The 21,897-nt window shown below is 40.2% G+C and overlaps 1 protein-coding gene across 2 annotated transcripts in view; it reads left to right on the top strand.

The window, feature by feature from the left end:
* Positions 1-17,414, top strand: part of HEATR3 (HEAT repeat containing 3) — a 41,791-nt gene extending 24,377 nt beyond the window's left edge. For both annotated transcript variants that reach the window (XM_041768048.1, XM_041768049.1), the window contains 4 exons: positions 2,259-2,347; positions 8,372-8,515; positions 12,382-12,558; positions 16,239-17,414. In XM_041768048.1, coding sequence (XP_041623982.1) covers positions 2,259-2,347; positions 8,372-8,515; positions 12,382-12,558; positions 16,239-16,361 — 533 coding nt within the window. In that variant the 3' untranslated portion in view covers positions 16,362-17,414. The remainder of the gene's footprint in view (positions 1-2,258; positions 2,348-8,371; positions 8,516-12,381; positions 12,559-16,238) is intronic.
* The last annotated feature ends 4,483 nt before the right edge of the window (positions 17,415-21,897 follow it).

Here is a 21,897-nt window from a genome sequence, read left to right as displayed (position 1 = left end):
GAGGAACTCCTTTGGGGCACTCATTCCTTTAACACATACTTCTTGAACACTATGCCGTGTACCACTCTAGGTCCAAGGGATATGGGGGTAAATGAGCTAGGCAAGATCATGATGCTCATGGAGCTTACAATCTCAGACAAAGATACAATGTAATTTCATCTAGGAAGAAAATAAAAGGAGATGGGTTCGGTGGAAAGGGCTCTCTGAGAAGGTGACGTTTGAGCCGAGGCCAGAAGGAGAGGTCATACAACATCAGAGGCAGGATTCCATCCCAGGTCTGTCTGATCCTAAGGCTATGCTAGTATCTCTCCTGTAAGATTTACGGGCATTCCCTACTTCAGTACATAATGTATATATGATCATGCGAGGCAAAAAAATATAATAAGCTTTGATTCAAGTATGTGCAGAAGCCACATCATGCTCAGGTAGGCAGCCCCAAAAGGGGCATTGGAATAATTATAGGGCCCCAGGCACTAGAGAGCAGAAAGCCAAAGTATCTATCTCATCCCCAAACTTTGTGGCTTAAAACAACAATAATGGTTTTTCTCATGGTTTCTATAGGTCAGGAATTTAGACGGTGCACAGTGGGGATGGTTTGTCTCTACTCCACAATGTTTAGGCTAGGGGTTCTCAACTAGGAGCAGCCCCCTACACACACACACACACACACACACACACACACACACACACACACACACACACACACACACACACACCGTACCCTCCTCCCCCACAGCATATTTGGCCATGTCTGGGGGCATTTTTTCTTGTTACAACCTGGGGGTTGTTACTGTTATCTAGGGGGTAGAAGCCAGGAATGCTGCTAAATATCCTACAGTGTACAGGGGATCCCAAAGAATTGTCTGGTCCAAAATGTCCATAGTGGCAGGGTTGAGAAAACTCTAGCCTAGGGCTTCTGCTGGAAAACAAGAAGCCAGAACTGTCTGAAGTCTTCAGTCCCATGTTGATGGGTGGTTCATAGGGGCTGTCAACCAGAAAAAGTGACCTCGCCATGTGACCTAGGCTTCCTTATAACACGGTGGCTGAGTTCCAAAGGCAAGAGTTGAGAAAGAGAAGAGAGCAAATATATGTGAGTCAGGTGCAAGTCATGTTGTCTTTCCGTGACCTAGCCTGTCATGTTCATGTGTCCTGTTGGTTGATGTCACAAAGTCCCCCCAAATTCAAGGGGTGAGGAAATAGACTGTTGTGGTTATTTTTGGACAGTATTATCTACCACAGCAAGTTCATCGCTTTCCCTTCCCACCTCAGGGGTAAGAAAGAAAACACTAAAAATGACCAGGAATGGGAAGGGGAAGTTGGATCAGTAAAAACTATAGAAGACTGAAACTGTGGAGGTGTAGTGGTCCAGCCCTATGCAAGCAACAGCTCTTGCCTAGGGAGTGCGTTTGGGTTGTTAGGAAGCAGTCTGATTTGGGAGACATCTCCATGGGAGGTCTGCCCAGTACCATGATAGCAATCTGTGAAAAGCTGAATTCTGTCTATGAAGCTACCTCAGGTGTATCCCATGCTAAAAAGCCAGTTAAATGAAAATCCAGCATCGGAAAGGCAAGGACTGTCTGTAGAATGTGCCCTTGTTAGGGTTATTTCAATTGTGGATGTCTTTTCAAACTTACATATACAGTCCACAGGGGGCTGTTGACTAGAAGTTTGGGCTTAATGTCAAAAATGTTTTAATTAGGGGATCCCTGGGTGGTTCAGCAGTTTAGCACCTGCCTTCAGCCCAGGGCGTGATCCTGGAGTCCCAGGATGGAGTCCCATGTCGGCCTCCCCGCAGGGAGCCTGCTTCTCTCTCTGCCTGTGTCTCTGCCTCTCTCTTTCTCTCTGTGTCTCTCATAAATAAATAAATAATATCTTTTAAAAAATGTTTTAATTAGAATAGCATGTATAATATTTAACAGGCTGTGTTTTGATTCCATATCTTTTTCTACAAAAAAACTTAGCATAGGGATCCCTCGGTGGCGCAGCGGTTTGGCGCTTGCCTTTGGCCCAGGGCGCGATCCTGGAGACCCGGGATCGAATCCCACGTCAGGCTCCCGGTGCATGGAGCCTGCTTCTCCCTATGCCTGTGTCTCTGCCTCTCTCTCTCTCTCTGTGTGACTATCATAAATAAAAAAATAAAAAATAAAAACATTTAAAATAAATAAATAAATTAATTAATTAATTAATTAATTAATTAATTAATTTTAAAAAACTTAGCATAGAGGAAGACGAATTTATATTTCATTTTTGTGTTTTAGATTTTGCTAAGCATGTTGACTTTCTAGAAGCCATAAGTAGTGCCTTGAGGGCCCTCTTGCAAACTATGGCCTCCAACAACATTTCTCAGGTAAGATTTTTAAGAATTTTTATGTGAAACTTGCAAAGATTCTGTATTATGGAGGCAAAATTCATTATTTAACTGTTTTTTTAAAAGTGTTTATTTTTCTTACAAGAGTAATATATGATCCTTGTAAAAAGAAAGCAAAAATGCTTAAAACAAAACGTAAAATATTTTGCTTCTTCCCACCACCATCACACACGCAGGTTTGTTTTTTTTATTGATGTGATATAGTTGGCATATCTGTTAGAAATATTTTCTCTGAGTGTCATTTGTCTTTTTCTGTAACATTTTACAGAAATTTTCAAGCATGCCCACTGATTCCACAGTGATCCCTCAGCATCTCTATGTGATGGGTGGTTTTCCACTTTTTTTAAAAAAATTTATTCATGAGAGACAGAAAGAGAGAGGCAGAGACACAGGCAGAGGGAGAAGTAGGCTCCATGCAGGGAGCCCAAAATGGGACTCGATCCCCAGTCTCCAGGATCAGGCCCTTGGGCTGAAGGCACTAAACCGCTGAGCCACACAGGCTGCCCTGGTTTCCCACTTTTATTCTTTTTCTTTTTTTATTATTTTTTAAGATTTTATTTATTTATTCATGGAGACACACACAAAGAGAGAGGCAGAGACACAGGCAGAGGGAGAAGCAGGTTCCATGGAGAAAGCCGAGGTGGGACTCCATCCCGGGTTTCCAGGATCACGCCCTGGGCTAAGATGGTGCTAAACCACTAAGCCATCAGGGCTGTCCTCTTTTCTTTTTATTAAGGAAATTTTCAGATATCTCTAAAACCAGAGCTAGTAGTATGATGAACCACAAGTGTCAGTGAGTTGGCAGCGTCCTGGCATCTAGCATTCTTTTTTTTTTTAGGCAAACATCCTGGCATTCTTGTTCCCTTCATCTCCCTTATACTTTTGTTTTTGTTCCCTAGATGACTTTAAAGCCAGTCATGTTACTTCACCATAAGTATTTTATTACTGCTTCGTTATGTGTCTGTGACAGAAAACCAGAAGTAAAAAACCAGAAGTACCATTACTCCCAAATCAACAGACATTGCTTAATTATCAGTTGATATGCAGCCTGAGTTCAGTTTTCTGATTGTCACAAAAATGTCTTTTTATTTGTTTTGTTTGAATCAGAATCCAAAGAAAATCCACACATTGCTTTGATACTTTGGTTTCAAAAAAAATTTTTTAGTGGCTTTAGTGAGATTTAATTCACATACCAACCATACACTTCACCCATTTAAAATGTACAATTCAATGGCTTTTAGTATATTTACAGATTCTTAAATCTTTTAATTTAAAACATTTCCCATACCAACTCCCCTTCTCTATATTATTTATTCATTGAAGAAGCTGTCATTTGTCCTGTAGTTTTTCCCATTATGAGATTTGGCTGGTTTCTCAGGATAGTATTGTTGTGTTCCTCTATTGTCCATACATTCTATAAACTGGGAGCTAAGTCTAGAGTCTTAATTAGATTCAGGATCAAATTTTTTGGCAAGAATAATTCATACTGCTATATATATTTTCTACTTTTACATCACAAATTATATATTTTCATAAATTTGTGATGTTAAGATTAATTAGTGGATTTGGGGAGCCTAGGTGGCTCAGTCAGTTAAGTGTCTGCCTTCAGCTCAGGTCATAATCCCGGGATCCTGGGATCGATCCCTGAGTCAGGCTCCCTACTTAGCTGGGAGTCTGCTTCTCCCTCTCCCTTTGCCCCCCCCCCCCCCCCCCCGCTCATGCATTCGCTCGCCCTAAAAATCAATCAATCAGTCAATCTTTTTAAAAAAGGTTAAAATGGGGAATGCCTGGGTGGCTCTGTGATTGAGCGTCTGCCATCAGCTCAGGGCCTAATCCTGGGGTCCTGCCACATTGGGCTCCCCACACGGAGCCTGCTTCTGCCTCTGTCTATATCTCTAACTCTCTCTGTGTCTCTCATGAGTAAATAAATACAATATATATTTTTTTAAGGGTAAGATGGCAAGTGTTACGTTATGTATGTTTTACCACAACTTATTTATTTATATTTAGTCTAGCTTCTGTCCCTTTGCCCTGTTCTTTTGAGTAACTCCTTTTTGGGTTTATCATTCCATTGTTCTTATTTTGAGAACATAAGCAAATATGTAAGCATGTGTATTTCACCCTTTTTGCTTAAAGTAGTGCTTCTGCACCTTGCCCTGCTTTTCCCCCTTATTAATCATCATAGTAAACCGATATCTTCCTCATTTCTTTTTTACAGCTTCATGTTCTGTTACTCCATTGTGTAGGTGTTCCTTACTCATTCAACCTGTCTGCTGTTGATGGGGTTCTCATTTCCAGTCCTTTGCTATTACAAATGGAACTGCAGTGAATAGCCTTTTTTGCAGATGTTATTTTATGTTTTTGCCATTGTGTCTTCAGGATAGTTTCCCAGAAGTGGGCTTGCTGATTTGGAGAATGGATGGATTGGTGATTTTGCTAATTATTGCTGTAGTCCCCTCCTTAGAATTTGAGGCATTTTGAATTTCCTCCAGCAGTGCTTGAGAGTGCCTGTTTTGCTGTAGCCTTACCAACAGAGTTATGTTGTCAGGATGTTGGATTTTTACCAGTTTGATAGGTGAGAAATTTTATCTCAATTTTAATTTGCATTTCTCTTATGACGATGAGACTGGATGTCTGTATGTGCTTTAAGGGCCTTTGCATTTTTTTTCTGTAACTGTTACTGTTCCTATCTTTTGCCAGTTTTGCTCTTGGGTTGGTGGCCTTTTTCTTCTTTGTGTATAAAGGCAAATCCTAGGGCCTTGCCCGTAGTCCACTGTAGCAGAAACTTTGAGGGGACCAGTGATCTATATTTTAACAAGTTCTCCTAGTGACTGGCATGCACACTACATTTGGGAACCAATGTGCTAAACCATCCTTGCTTCTTCGTTTTTAAAATCTTTTTTTTTTTTTTTAATTAATTTTTATTGGTGTTCAATTTACCAACATACAGAAAAACACCCAGTGCTCATCCCATCAAGTGTCCACCTCAGTGCCCGTCACCCATTCCCCTCCAACACCCGCCCTCCTCCCCTTCCACCACCCCTAGTTCGTCTCCCAGAGTTAGAAGTCTTTATGTTCTGTCTCCCTTCCTGATATTTCCCAACATTTCTTTTCCCTTCCTTTATATTCCCTTTCACTATTATTCATATTCCCCAAATGAATGAGAACATACACTGTTTGTCTTTCTCCGATTGACTTATTTCACTCAGCATAATACCCTCCAGTTCCATCCACGTTGAAGCAAATGGTGGGTATTTGTCGTTTCTAATTGCTGAGTAATATTCCATTGTATACATAAACCACATCTTCTTTATCCATTCATCTTTCGATGGACACCGAGGCTCCTTCCACAGTTTGGCTATTGTCGTTTTTAAAATCTTAATCAAAATTTTGATTAATGTGTCATTAGACCATACTACCCACTTCTCTTGGTCATTAGCCATTCACTATGCCTTGGGCACCCTTTGTCCTTCAAGATTCTGGCTATTGGGCTTTATTACTCTTGGCTAGTCCTGTCATGATTCTGGGTGACTTCGAGTTCCACATGATGCTCCCCTTAGTCACCTGGCCTCGAAGTTCTTGGACCTTGCTTTGTCCAGAGGTCTGCTCTTCCCTCCTTCCCTTAGTCATTCCATAGCCACACCCTAGAGCATTGCTCCCCAAACTTTATCTTGGTCTACAGTTTAATGAGTCTATCTCTCATGTTTTACTGTCAAATACAGTATGGGCTGTTGGTGTCTAGTTTTTAGTCTTTAAAGTTTTTTTTTTTTTTTTTTTGCATATTTGAGAATTTTTTTCAAGAACATTTGACCCTCATTTTCTTTGAAATGGGAATTAGAAAACTCTATACTGTAGGGCCTATGGGAATATAAAGTATTTTTATTGATTTTTCATGATCTTCAGCAGTAGCTAACGGGATCAGTCTGACATTTTTTTTTTTTTTAATGTTTTTTTTTTTTCCTTTTTTTTAAAATTTTTATTTATGATAGTCACAGAGAGAGAGAGAGAGAGAGAGGCAGAGACATAGGCAGAGGGAGAAGCAGGCTCCATGCACCGGGAGCCCGACGTGGGATTCGATCCTGGGTCTCCAGGATCGCGCCCTGGGCCAAAGGCAGGCGCTAAACCGCTGCGCCACCCAGGGCTCCCTCAGTCTGACATTTAAAGAGAATTGCTCACAGTTAATTTCTGGGCATTCATATATATTGAGACTATAAATTCTCAGGTTGGGTGTGTATTGGACATGAGCATAAAATTTGAGAACTAGAAGGATCCTGGCTCTTTTTTTTTATTTTTTATTTTTTTAATTTTTTAAATTTATTTATTTATGATAGAGAGAGAGAGGCAGAGACACAGGCAGAGGGAGAAGCAGGCTCCATGCACCGGGAGCCCAAACGTGGGATTCGATCCCGGGTCTCCAGGATCGCGCCCTGGGCCAAAGGCAGGCGCCAAACTGCTGTGCCACCCAGGGATCCCGGATCCTGGCTCTCTAATGCTTTACAAGGAGAGGAAATCAGGGACCAGAGGTGCTGAGTGACAGCACTAGGAGTGGAGTACAACTGTCCTGCTCCCTTGTCCACTTCTCTGCCTTGTAGGTTTGTGCGTATTGGGCAGCTTACATGTGTGACTCAGGCCTGTAGTAAAGTAGCGTGCCTCTAGCATCCTGGCAGCCTTGTTGTGGCTGTGAAGAATACCATGGTTGGTAGGATTGTTTTCATTAGAAGAAATCTGGGCATATTAGCTGTTACCTTTAGATTTGGCAGAAGCACTGCAGATGATTCAGAAATGAGTTTGATTTAGAACTGTTGAGTATTTTTATATATTAATAATACTTAACATTTAGTGAGTTCTTTATATGCATAATTTAGTCCTTATAGCAACTGCATGATGACTACTGTCCAGTGTCACTGATGGGGAAATGGAGATGTTAGTGGAGGGAAGTATCTTACACAGGATTGCTGAGTGATAAGGAGAGGAGACAGGATGTGAACCCAGAATGTCAGATCCCAAACCCTTGGTCACCACACTGTGCTGCTCCTCACAGGTAATAATAGCCTGGCAATACAATACTTGAATTCTCTTGTGATACCTGCATCCTCGTGTGTGTTCAGATTAGCTTAGAATGAAAATTATCACTACACAGCGGAAGCACTCTATGATTTAATGGTTTTTACAATCTCTCATATTTACTGTAACATATACATCTCAGGGTAAGTTCTTAACTTGTATAGATTAGCCGAGTTTTATTAAAGCTACATGATTAAAAAAAAAAATAATAAAGCTACATGATTCTACTTATATTTTCAAACCATTTTTTATAATCATTGTTAAAAAGAAATTAGAATCTTTTTAGTGTGTGTACATCCGACTGAAAGTCTTTTTTTTTTTTTTTTTTTAAGATCTTATTTATTAGAGAGAGAGCAAGCACAGGGATGCCTGGGTGGCTCAGCGTTTAGCATCTACCTTCAGCCCAGGGCCTGATCCTAGAGACCCGGGATCGAGTCCCACGTCGGGCTCCCTGCATGGAGCCTGCTTCTCCTGCTGCCTGTGTCTCTGCCTCTCTCTCTCTCTCTGTCTCTCACGAATAAATAAATACAGTCCTTGAAAAAGGAGAGAGAGAGCACAAGCAGGATGGGGAGGAGGCAGAGGGAGAGAGAGAGGCAGACTCCCCACTGAGGAAGGAACTCACCATAGGGCTCGATCCCAGGACCCCGAGGTCATGATCTGAGTTGAAGGCGGATGCTTAACCCACCCAGGCATCCCCCAGAAAGTCTTCTTCAAATGAAATAAGAAATGAAGCCTCTCTTCTGGGCTAATAGCTATGTTAGATTGAATAATGACAGTGACAGGAACAGGGCTCATCTTGGTTCAGGATTACCAGCCGTATTAAGGAATGATTAGGATACATAACTTTTCTGTCATCTACATTCTGTCTGTCCTGTTGTGCATGCTATTGGAACTGATCGAGGTTAACACTATAAATACTCTCTTCTTCCTTTTCAACAGTGCATGACTCCTGATCAACTGATGACACTATGCACAGCCAGCATTCATAGTAGTAATACCGGGGTTAGAGTAAACGTTGTTAGTATTTTAGGAATCACAGGCAGCGTCCTCGCCAAAGAAGATGGAACACTGGAAACTCTTAAGGTAAAACTATATGCTTCCAACGTGAAACGTTAAATCATTAGAAACAGGAAAGGGTAACAGTTGGTATGGGATTTTTAAAAACTTCTATGTGGCAGCTCAGGTGGCTCAGCGGTTTAGCGCCGCCTTCAGCCCAGGGTGTGAACCTGGAGACCCGAGATCGAGTCCTGCATTGGGCTCCCTGCATGGAGCCTGCTTCTCCCTCTGCCTGTGTCTCTGCCTCTCTCTGTTTCTCATGAATAAATAAATAAAATCTAAATAAATAAATAAATAAAATAAAATAACAAATAAATAAATAAATAAAAACTTCTCTGAACATCATGAGAAGAAATCCTGTTGAGAAGTTGCTTACTAAGGTACATTATTAAAATATGCCCTTTGGAATGATCAAACTCTATGAATTAGGTAGACACTTGAGAAATGAGTTGCATTTTCCCATATAACTTTATTCTGGAGATACTTTGTCAGAAATAAATTTGTTTTCAGTGAAGGGCCAGGTTCAGAATTGTCCCAGGTGTCTGTCTTTGCTGTTGCAGAGACTGTATGGCTATTATATTCTCCTCCTGATGAAGGAACAACTCACCAGTTGTCTTGGCACACAGGCTAAAGTATATTCTGAATAATACCACAGTCCACTCTAATATTCTGAAAATTTTAAGCAGCAAGTACCCTAGAAACTCAGCATATTTGCTTCCAGCACTTTATCTCAGCACAGTTGCTCAGGAACTACACTGCTAGAGACACAGCATCACTAGTAACTAAAAGGACAGGGGTAGTAAAATTACCCTTCATTGTGCTAATAATAATTGCTGTAGTGTTGATTACTAATTAATCGGTAGTAAACTGAATATTAGGACTTGCTCAAAACTTTACAACATTGACTGTTTTCTTTTTGTTTTTTAAGGAGGTTCCATGCCCAACATGGAGCCCGACACAGGGCTTGAACTCATAGCGCTGAGATCAAGACCTGAGCCAAAATAAAAGAGTTGGAGGCTTGGGGTGCCTGGGTGGCTCAGTCAGTTGAGCATCTAACTCTTGATTACAACTCAAATTGTGATTTCAGGGGTGGTAAGATCGAGCCCTGTGTTGGGCTCAGTGCAGTGTCTGCTTTTCTCTCCCTCCCTCCCTCTCCCTCTGTGCCTTCCCCTGTGTGCTCTGTCTCTGTCTCTGTCTCTCTCTTTAAAGTAAATAAGTCTTTAAAAAAAGAGAAAATTGGGCACTTAACTAGACGGGCCACCCAGAGGCCCCAAGGACTGATAATTTAAAGAACCTTATTTTGAAAAGATATATACATATAATAAAAGATTCAGAAAAGAAAACTAGGAAAGAGTATATAATCAGAGACCATTTCTAAATTTCTAGCCCCCCTAGTTTGACTCTAGAGACACAGCTACTGTTACCCATTTCTTCTGTATGACTCTTAAGGATTTTTGATACATAGACCCATAAGTGAGAGGGAATATAGCTGTGTGGCTATGTATATGTATACATATACAGATGAGCATGTGCATGTTCAGTCACTTCCTGCCCCCCCAAGACTATAATTTCCAAAATTCACTTAGGAGGAGCAGCAAGTTTTTCTCAGGCATAATATGAGATTTTTGAAATATTTTTATTTAGTCACATTTCTGAGCATGAAGAAAAGTAGAAAGTACAATGAATTTTGTGTACTAGTCAAGCATATTTAATGATCACTAATCTATCATTTGCACTTCATATAGTTTCTTTGCTGGGTATGTTGAAGTATGTTAAAGTTAAAGCTAACATATTAAAGCCATTGTGTTCTTTTGCCCCTTTTGGTTCAGTATACATGTCTTAAAAATAGGGACAATTTTGGGGTACCCAGGTGACTCAGTTAAGTGTTGGACTCTTGATTTCAGCTCAGGTTATCATCTCAGGGTCCTGGAATTGAGCCCTGCTTTGGGCGCCACACTCAACAGGAAGTCTGCTTGAAGATTCTCTCTCTCTCTCTCCCTCTGTTCTCCTTCACACACACACACCTCTCTCTCTCTCTCTCTCTCTCTCTCAAATAAATCTCTTTTTAAAAATAGGGACCGTTTCTTACATAACCACCATTATCCTTAGATAATGAACTGACATTGTTTAACATGTTGTGGGGTGTTTTTTTTTTTAAGATTTTATTTACTTATTTGAGAGAGAGTGAGCATGAGTGGTGGGGTGGGAGTGGGGAGCAGAGAGTAAAAGAGAGAGAGAAGCAGACTCTCCCCTGAGCAGGGAGCCCAAAGGGGCTCAGTCCCAGGACCCTGAGATCAAGACCCAAGCTGAAGGCAGACACTTAACTGACTGAAGCACCCAGGTGTCCCCTATTTTTGTTTTTGTTTTTTTTAAAGATGTTAATTCATTTATCCATGAGAGACACAGAGAGAGGCATCGACACAGGCAGAGAGAGAAGCAGGCTAGGCTCCCTGCAGGGAGCCCGATGTGGGACTCAGGATCATACCCTGGGCTGAAGGTGGCGCTAAACCGCTGAGCCACCCGGGCTGCCCCTCCCCTATTGTTTAATATGTCTTATGAATGGTCTATCCTCAAGTGTTGCCAGCTGTTGCAAAAACATCTATTTATAGATAGTCTGTTTAAACCAGGGTCTAAATCAAGTCTGCATGTTATGTTTGGTTTGGGATCTTCTAAGCTTCCCTCAATCTGGAAACTTCTCCTACCACTACCCTAGCACTGCCTCCCACCACTTGTTCTTTTTTTCTTTCTTTTTTTTTTAAGTAAGCTCTAGACCCAACATGGGGTTTGATCTCATGATCTTGAGATGAAGAGTCACATGCTCTACTGACTGGCCCAGCCCTACTACCACCTGTTTTTACCTCAGCTCCTGGGGTCGGCTGTCTCCCAGTATCCAACCTTCTGGATTTGTCTGATTGCTTCCTTGTGGTGTGAAGCTTTGTTCCTTTATCCTCTGTGTTTTCTACAAACTGAAAGTTAGATCTAAAGGCTAGATTAGATTCAGATACAGGTTAATCTTTTTAATAAAACTACTTCATAGGTGATACTGTGTGCCTCATAATTTATTACATCTTATTAACTCTAAATACTATTCTAGAGGTTATCTAGATTACTTAAATTTAGATAAGAAAATTAAGTAGGTAATGGACTAAGAGCCAGATTGTTATTTACGTCACAGCTGGAGTTTGAACTCGCTGTTCTTAACATTTCCACTCTCCCACTAATAATACCAGATGTGCCCATCACCCTTAAGACATAAAGGGTGAAGCAGAACAGCCAAAACAAAATAAGTTTACCCTTGAACAGTTCCTTGCAGATTGGGAATGACCTGTTCATTAGCTAGCTAATCATAAAAGGATAGATGGGTGCTAAACATCATCACTGGGAAGCAGAATGAGATTTAATGTTTTTATTTTTAATTGTTCTAAAGTGTTTTTCATACAATTTTATTTTTTCATCTAATTTTAAAAGCATTTTTTTTTTTTTTTGGTTACAGATATATATCTGCATTTTAACACCATGGAGAAAGCCTTTTTGAGGGAGATAGAGGGGAAATTTTAATTTCTAAAACCAACCTTTTATAAAACCAATTATCATTTTTGTATTTTAATTTATATTATTTAGGAATGTAAACTCTAATATACTTAATTTATCTTGTTGATATTATACTTTAGGAATGTAAACTCTAATATACTTAATTTATCTTGCTGATATTATACTTGGTGTATTTATAAATATATGTGAAGTCTTTAATTCTTTCAAAGTTTTAATTTGTCTCTGGCATCTCTAAATTTTAAGATACCATGCGTGAACTGTTGCCACATTTAAAGTTAGTCCTTTTTTTGGAAACTGATGTTAGAATACTGGACAATAACAATATGTATTATTGACTCCAGACCATTGGATGCTTTCTGCTTGAGGTTGCCACCAAAGATCCCTCCCTTGTGGTGGCAGGAGAAGCCTTGGATGCCCTCTTCGATGTTTTTGCAGATGGTAAAGAAGCTGAAAGGGCCTCAGTTCAAATTAAATTGTTATCTGCTCTGAAAGAATTCCAGCCAGTCTTCAAAATGAAGGTATGTAGCTCTTTTGTGTAGAAATGCTTTGGTCTCACCATCCTCCAAGAAGGGAGTATATGCAGTTCCCTCCATACACTCCCAATGATTCATAGAGTGCTTCATCCATGGAACTGAAGAATGCTTGTTGGCTGAGTCAGAGCTCAGGCCTTTGTGTTGAATCACTGTGACTTGGGCCAAAATGGTGTGGGCAGGGTTCCTTTTCTGTAAGAGTTCAGTAATGCTAACAGTGCTTATGGAGAAGCAGTCTAGTCTGTGACCTGCAAAGCACTTTCATGTACATATAAATTTATTTTAAATCATTATAGGTGATAAATTAGAACTTGATTTTAATGTTAGGAATAGTTCCCTTTGGTGCTGCATGCTGATCTTTATCAGAGAATGTAGCTACCTTCATTTGCCCTTTTATTTTTTTGTTTCACTAGAAACATCAAAGCTAACTTTGAATCAAAAAGTAATTTTCAAGGGCACCTGGGTGGCTCAGTCAGTTAAGCATCTGCCTTTGGCTCAATTCATGATCCTGGGATCCTGGGATCAAGCCCTGTATGAGGCTCCCTGCTCAGCGGTGAGCCTGCTTCTTCCTCTCCCTCTGCCTTTTTCCCCTGCTTGTGCTCTCTTGCTCTCTGTCAAATAAATACATTTATTTATTATTATTTTTTAAAGATTTATTTATTCATGATACAGTGAGAGAGGCAAAGACACAGGCAGAGGGAGAAGCAGGCTCCCTGCAGGGAACTCGATGCAGTACTGGATCCGGGGACTCCAGGATCACGCCCTGGAGTGAAGGCAGGCGCCAAGCCGTTGAGCCACCCTGGCGTCCCCAAATAAATACATTTAAAACAATTTTTTTTTTTTTTTAAGTAATTTTCAGAAACTTGGTACCAGGAGAGAGCCGCCAGGAATTTAAAAAACAGCCTTGAATCACATTTCTGCAAGTTTAAGTTTGCCATCTTCCACTTCTCTAAATCCCATTTCTAGGGGGCGCCTGGTTGGCTCAGTCGGTGGAGCCTGTGACTCTTGATCTCGGGGTTGTAGTTTGAGCTCCATGTTGGGCATAGAGTTTACTTAAAAAACCAACAAACAAAATTTCCATTTCTAAATTATGTCATTTTGAGAAGTAAAAATATTTGTACTTTTTGCTTTTAGATTTCAGATTAAGCATTTACTTTTAAATCTTTGTCAAGAGGGATCTCGGGCAGCCCGGGTGGCTCAACGGTTTAGTGCCACATTTAGCCCAGGGCCTGATCCTAGAGACCCAGGATCGAGTCCCACGTTGGGCTCCCTGCATGGAGCCTGCTTCTCCCTCTGCCTGTGTCTCTGCTTCTCTCTCTCTCTCTTTCTTTCCCTCTCTCATGAATAAATAAAATCTTTTTAAAAAAAATCTTTGTCAAGAAAATAGAAGTTTGGATGAGAAATTAGCTTACTTCTGTTGTTTTCCAGTATGTATTTGTTTTGTTAAATTTTTTTTGAGAACGAGAATAGGAGAAGCAGAGGGAGAGGGACAAGCAGACTCTATGCTGAGTTTGGAGCCAGATGCGGGGTGATCTCATGACCCTGAGATTATGACCTGAGCTGAAACCAGCAGTCAGAAGCTTAACTGACTGAGCTACCCAGGTGCCCCCAATGTGTATTGCTTTCTTCTAACAAGCTTCTAATACAGAATTGATTGCTCAAGGAGAGAACTCTGTGATGACTTTCTAGGAGACTATGATTGTATGTCTAGTAATTTAAATTTTCTGAAGTTTTTTAAGGCATAAGAATTAGTTTTCTTTAGAAAACTAGCAACACACACCATGTACATTCTAAATTGTAGGCCCATCTAAAGTCAGTGTTGATTTAAGGACAGCAGTGTTGGTTTGTTTTTAACATTTTCATATTTTGCTATCTTATATTTAAAAATGTCATCTTAGTGGCTGACATTTATTGAGTTAAGTTTCACCAATAGGTAACTTAAGTTACCTATTATTGGGGTATAAGTTACCTATTATTATACCTTAAGTTATTGGGGAAAAAACTTGAACAGTTTGCCTTAATTACAGTTTGTTCAAACCTATAGGTTTTTTTTGTTTTTTGTTTAATTGAAATACAACTGATGTATAACATTGTATTAGTTTTAGGTGTACAGCTTAATGGTTTGATACATGTACATATTGGGAAATAATTACCAGAAAAAGTTTAGTTAAATCCATCACCACACGTAGGAGGACATTTTTTTTCTTGCGATGAGAACTTTTCAGGTCTACTCCTAGTAACTTCCAAATTTACAATCAGTCGCCATACTGAACGTTACATCCCTGTGACTTACTTAGCTTATAATTGGAAGTTTGTGCCTTTTTTGTTTTTTTTGGAAGTTTGTTCCTTTTGACCCTCTTCACCCATGTTTGTCTATTTTTTAAGCAGTGAGAGGTTTTATTGTTTATCATCAGTAAACAAATTGAGTGATATCTCTCCATGTAAAGACAGATGTGCATTAGTATTTTCCCCCCTTTCTTTTCCAAAAGGTAGCCTAATATATTCACAACCCTGCACTTTGTGTTTTCTCTTAACACGATCTCCTAGATGTATTTCCATACCAGTACATGGTGGGCATCCACAGGGTTCTTAAAGGGTGCAGGCAGGCCCTTGAAACATCTGAAAAAGGAGTCTACGTGGTAAGAAGAAAATATCCCCTATTTCCCTGCAGCTGCAGGAAAGCAGATGTAGTTAAGTCTTTAGACTGCAGAGGCAAATGCACGGAGAGGAGTTATGTAAACTATGAACTAGCAAAACAACCCCTAACCGCTGGGAGGGCTGTTCTGATTGATTTTCCTACTTAATATGCATTGCTTTGGTAATGATGTTTAATTAAGTGTTTTTCTTTTCTCAAAGGTATAAAGCCCTAATGAAATTTCTTTGCTAGCCAGAAGGGCAGCCTGTAGTTTTTCATATGAAGATCCTCTGTGAATGAAGCCACAATTGCATTAAAGACTGCCTGGTATATATTTAGCCCCAGGTTGCATTTCAACATGATACACAATGTATTTTACTAAAGAACTTCTCAAGAGCCCTGGCTCTCCAGAATTGCCCTGTGATTAGCAGCATCCAAATCACCTGGTAACTTGTTACAAATTCCTAGGCCCAACTCCAGACCTACTGAAAATCGGACACAGTGGGTGGGCCCACCAATCTGTTTTTTAACAAGCCTTCCGGATGATGCTGTTGCACACCGAAATTTGAGAATTACTGCTCTAGACTAGAGGCGAAGTCCAGGTCACATACCATAAAAGTTACTCTTTTTTTTTTTTAAGATTTTATTTATTTATTCATAAAAGACGTAGAGAGGCAGGGACACAGGCAGAGGGAGAAGCAGACTCCCTGTGGGGAGCCTGATGTGGGACTCGATCCGAGGACCCGGGGCCAAAGCCAAAGGCAGACGCTCAACCACTGAGCCACCAGGTGCCCCCAAAACTTATTCTTTTAAAGTCTGCAATTCATCCATTCTTGTAACTATCATTTTTAAAAGTTGTATAATCTTAATTTATCTTTATGGCTCACACACTGTATTCTTTTACCTTGGAAATTGAAGATCTTTCACCAAATTCTGGCAGCTTTGTTCTGAAAAGAAACACACCCCAAATCAAAGGCTTTCTTATCTAACGAAATTAGTAATATATACCAATTCACATATGATTTTTTGGCAGATACGAAAAGAAGGGAGAGGTAAATACAGTCCAGATCAGCTGTGTGTTCTCGACAATGTGAAGATGAATTTGAGAAGGTTTGTCGCTTATCAAGAAACTGTTGAGAAAAGACTGACTGCTTGAACCATTGAAAGAGAGACCAGTTCAATGTTAAAGAGTACTAAAGTGTTTCCTTTGAGTGTGTGTTTCTAAAAGTCATTTTTTAATCTCTTTATCCTGTACATTAATTTGAAGTTTATAAAAACTTCAAAACTTGTCAGAAACTCCTAAGCTCTGGGATCTCTGTGGCATTTCTAGTGTTCTCTTAATTATGTATCCAGCATGTTTTAATCACTGGAAACAATGAATGGAAGAGTAGAAACAGAAAGTAATCTCAGGTGGTTCTTCGTGAGCAACAAAGAATCTGCCAAACAATCATGTTTTCCTTGAATTTTGCAGGAAAAGAAAATGCAAAGCATTGCTTAGATGTTCTTTTAAGCAAGTATCATTTTATATTAGCTAAATCTCTAACTGAAATTATGAAGACAAGCTTTATAAAAGCTTTAGTATGGAGTATAACAATTATATTTCCCTTTTGTGCAGAAGTGAATGAGTTGCATTTGTATTCCACTATTCAGTAGAATATGCTTAGGAATTAATGAGGTCATTGTCAGCCTCTCTACAAACGGAGCTGATGAGTTACTGCTTCGTAACATCACTCCATGTCTAATTTGATATGGAATCAGAATTAGGAAATATTTTTTAATAAATAATTTTTTAATTGAAAGCTTTGTGTCTTACAAAGTCTTTATGAAAATACCAGATACCTGAGTTGTTTGCTTGGTAATAGATATTGCTTTGACTATATGTGAGATACTAAAAACGGGACTTGCAGCAGAAATCTCTAGCATTATTCTCAATGTCCTTGCATTAATGGGGTGACAGCTGGAGTAAGAGGGGGAATTTCAGTGGACTTCATTGTCTGAGAGGGGAGGCCCCTGGACCATGCATTTGCCTGATCAGAAGAGTTGTGGTTGAAGATCTAAAAATTTTTCCACACTTGATCTCAGTTGTCCTGTTAAAAGGCCCAGTACCCAGTGTAGAGCTTACCTTTCTCATCTAGTTAACATCCATCACCTCACACAGTTAAATGTTTTTCTCTTGTGATGAAAACCTTCAAGATTTACTCTCTTAGTAACTTTCTTTTTTTTTTTTTTTTTTTTTATTTATTTATGATAGTAACAGAGAGAGAGAGAGAGAGAGGCAGAGACATAGGCAGAGGGAGAAGCAGGCTCCATGCACCGGGAGCCTGATGTGGGATTCGATCCCGGGTCTCCAGGATCGCGCCCTGGGCCAAAGGCAAGCGCCAAACCACTGCGCCACCCAGGGATCCCTCTTAGTAACTTTCAAAGATTGTTTTTTTAATTTATTTATTCATGAGAGACACACACAGAGAGGCAGAGACCCAGGCCGAGGAGAAGCAGACTCCATGCTGGAAGCCCGACGTGGGACTCAATTCTGGGTCTCCAGGATCACGCCCTGGGCTGAAGGCGGTGCTAAACTGCTGAGCCACCCAGGCTGCCCTCTTAGTAACTTTCAAACATACAGTACAATATTACTGTCATTACCATGGTGTATATTACATCCCTTACTTATTTGTCTCATAACTGAAAGTTTGTGCCTTTTGTCTCTCTTCACCCATATTGCCATCCCCCGCCCCCCTTGGGTAACCACCGATATGTTATTTGTATATGTGAGCTTATTTTGTTGTTGTTGATTCCCCATACATGTGAGATCATACACAATTTGACTTTTCTCTAACTTATTTCAGTTAGCATAACATATCAAGGTTCATACATATTGTCAAAAATAGCAGAATTTGGGCAGCCCCGGTGGTGCAGCGGTTTAGCGCCGCCTGCAGACCAGGGCGTGATCCTGGAGACCCAGGATCGAGTCCCACGTCGGGCTCCCTGCATGGAGCCTGCTTCTCCCTCTGCCTGTGTCTCTGCCTCTCTCTCTCTCTCTCTCTTTCTCTCTCTGTCTCTATGAATAAATAAATAAAATCTTTAAAAAAATAAAAAAAATAGCAGAATTTCTTTCTGTCTTCTTTGTGGCTGAATAATATTCCTATGCGCACACACTACTTACTCTTGCACTTAGGTTGTTTCTGTATGTTGGCTATCATAAATGCTGCAATGAACATGAGGGATGCAGATATATTTTTGAGATAGTGTTTTAGTTTCCTTGGGATATATACACAGAAGCAGAATTGCTGGGTCATATGGTAGTACTATTTTTAATTTTTGAGGAATGTCCGTACTGTTTTCATGAGTGGCTGTACCAACTTATATTCTCACCAACGGTGCTGAAGGGTTTTCTTTTCTCTACATCTTCGCCAAATTTGTTATCTCTTGTCTTTTTGATAGTGGTGATTCTCACTAGGTGTGAAGTGGTATCTTATGGTTTTGAAAGAGTCTTCCAATGAAGAAAAGCTTCAGAGTTCTGCCTGCTTGAGATTTTTAGAAAATATAATTGTTTTCAAGGAGAATAAAATTTCCAGTTCTAGCACAGAGACTAATACCTAGTTGGTTTTTGATAAATATTTGTTGAATGAATAGATACTAGTGTGTTTCTGTTTTATTAAGCAGCCTCTAAAGCAATTGTTGAATTCAGAATTGTCCTATAGAATAGTAGAAGGTGAGTTCTTACATTGAAAATGTGCCCTCCAGGGGCACCGGGGTGGCTCAGTGGCTTAAGTGTCTGACTCTTGATTTCAACTCAGATCATGATCTCAGGGCTGTGGGATCAGGCCCTGCATTGGGCTCTGGGATGGGCAGGAAGCCTGCTTGAGTCTCACTCTTCCTCTCTCTCCGCCCCTCCCCCTGCCTACCTCCCTAAAAATAAAAGAAGAAAATGTACCATCCAGAAATTTTAGACTCTGAGGCATTGATAGTTTGGCTTGTATTGCTACATTTAATTTTGCTCTTCAAACAACAAAGATAGGAAAAGATTAAATATACTTTATGGCTCTGTTTACATAATAGCTCAGTAGATCATACGAATATTATTCATAGCACAGTATAATAGAAACTTTTTTTTGTATATGACTGTAGGAGAAAATCTGTTTTAAAAGTGTATTTTTTTGTAAATCATCCAGAATAATCCATTAGGAATATGTACTATATTAAGTGTTGAAGTATGAACTCATGTGAGATCCTTTGTTTTAGGAGATTTTTTTTTTTTTTTTAAATTTTTTATATATATATTATAGTCACAGAGAGAGAGAGAGGGGCAGAGACACAGGTGGAGGGAGAAGCAGGCTCCATGCACCGGGAGCCTGATGTGGGATTCGATCCCGGGTCTCCAGGATCGCGCCCTGGGCCAAAGGCAAGCGCCAAACCACTGCGCCACCCAGGGATCCCAGATATTTCTTAAGTATTCAACTACCATGGCATATTTGCCCAAGGAAATGAAAATCACTGCTTCACTTTTCATTTTCTTAACGTTGGGGGGGATGCTTTAAGATGGAAGCTCATTTTATTTTAAAATAGAATTTATTTTGAAATAGTCATTTAATTACATTTATTTGCAATTTTATCTTTTGCTTTTATTTAACCTTTCAAAGAAATACCTTTTGAGTTGTCAAGATAGGGAAGGATTCTTATCTCTTCAGTGGTCCTGTTTATCCGGTTATTTTTTTTTTCTTTAATACTTTCTTTTTTTTTTTTTTTCAATAGATTTTGTTTATTCAGAGAGAGAGGCAGAGACACACAGGTTCCATGCAGGGGACCCTATGTGGGACTCGATCCAGGACCCCAGGATCATGCCCTGAGCCAAAGGCAGACGCTCAGCCACTGAGCTACCCAGGCGTGCCCTGTTTACTCAGTTCTGTTCTAGGCTTGTTTCCTGCCTTTTTGAAGTTGCATAAATCAGTATCTGATTGAATTTAACCAATATTGTAGGACATGAACAGTTTTAGGACTCACTTTGCAACATCCAAAAATTCTTTATTTTCAGCAACAATAGTAAAATTGCTCTGTAGTATTTTAAACATCCACTTTTAGCAGAAGGCTCCCTTTCTCTGCCATTTTATTTTTATAAAATATGGATTTCTAGTATCTACCTACTGCATGCATTCTGTCCCCTTTAAAAGAACGTCTGTCACTGTCTCTGTCTTAATATTGCTCAGATTTAAGTAGTCTTCTAAATAGACCATGATACCAATAGATTGTCTGTTAAAAAGAAATTCTTGGTCTTTTGGATGATTCTGCCATAGGACTTAGAGTGTTGTGGCACCAACACATGTCAAGGGTTAGTTGACATATTCATGGTGGCAACAAGAGGCCTGTGGCCAAATGGTGACTTCTTTTCTGGGACAGCTTTTTTTAATCTATTTTTTTTTTAAAGATTTATTTATTTATTCATTCATGATAGATATAGAGAGAGAGAAAGGCAGAGACAGGCAGAAGGAGAAGCGGGCTCCACCCTGGGAGCCCGACACAGGACTCGATCTCGGGACTCCAGGATCGTGCCCTGGGCCAAAGGCAGGCGCTAAACCGCTGAGCCACCCAGGGAGCCCCCCTCTGGGACAGCTTCTTATTTGACCATTCCTGTGGCTGTACTGGGTCCCTGGTGCCCTGTGCCTGTATTTCCTGTCCACTTGGAGAACCTGATCCTCCTTCCCTGTCATCAATTTTGTCACCTACTCTAGAACTTTATAATAAACTTTAAAAAAATTTTTTTTATTTATTCATGAGAGACACAGAAAAGGCAGAGACTTGGCCAGAGGGAGAAGCAGGCTCCCTGCGAGGAGCCTGATGCAGGACTCAATCCCAGGACCCCAGGATCACGACCTGAGCCAAAGGCAGATGCTCAACCACTGAGCCACCCAGGTGCCTCATAAACTATTTTTTGACAGCCATGATGAGTTTTTGCTGCTTATAGCTGAAAAATCCCTGATTAATATTGTATCCTTTTAGAACTTTTTCTGGACATATCCACTTATATGTATAAGAATATACTGTTTCCAGGGATCCCTGGGTGGCGCAGCGGTTTAGCGCCTGCCTTTGGCCCCGGGCGCGATCCTGGAGACCCGGGATTGAGTCCCACGTCAGGCTCCCGGTGCATGGAGCCTGCTTCTCCCTCTGCCTGTGTCTCTGCCCCTCTCTCTCTCTCTCTCTCTCTCTCTCTCTCTCTCTGTGTGACTATCATAAATAAATGCAAAAAAAAAAAAAAAAGAATATACTGTTTCTGTATGGGAACATTGTGTTCTGTAACTTGGGCTTTTTCTTTAGCAATAATTTATAGATATATTATCATGTCAGAATTATGCTTAGGTCTAATGATAGACTTTCCTTAGAAAATGAAAAAGTACTTCATTTCTACTAGATATACTGTTGGATCTTAGTTTGATAGGTTGGGTAAAGTTTGCTTTTCTCTGCCCTTTTTTTTTTTTTAAGATTTATTTATCTAGGGCAGCCCTGGTGGCACAGCGGTTTGGCGCCGCCTGCAGCCTGGGGTGTGATCCTGGAGACCGGGGATCGAGTCCCACGTCGGGCTCCCTGCATGGAGCCTGCTTCTCCCTCTTCCTCTGCCTGTGTCTCTGCCTCTCTCTCTCTCTCTGTGTCTATGAATAAATAAATAAAATCTTTAAAAAAAAAAAGATTTATTTATTAAGGAG

The sequence above is a fragment of the Vulpes lagopus genome, chromosome 8 (assembly GCF_018345385.1).
Source record: "Vulpes lagopus strain Blue_001 chromosome 8, ASM1834538v1, whole genome shotgun sequence".
Lineage (NCBI taxonomy): Eukaryota > Metazoa > Chordata > Mammalia > Carnivora > Canidae > Vulpes > Vulpes lagopus.
The sequence above is the reverse complement of the archived record's forward strand: the minus strand, read 5'-3'. Positions and strand labels throughout refer to the sequence as shown.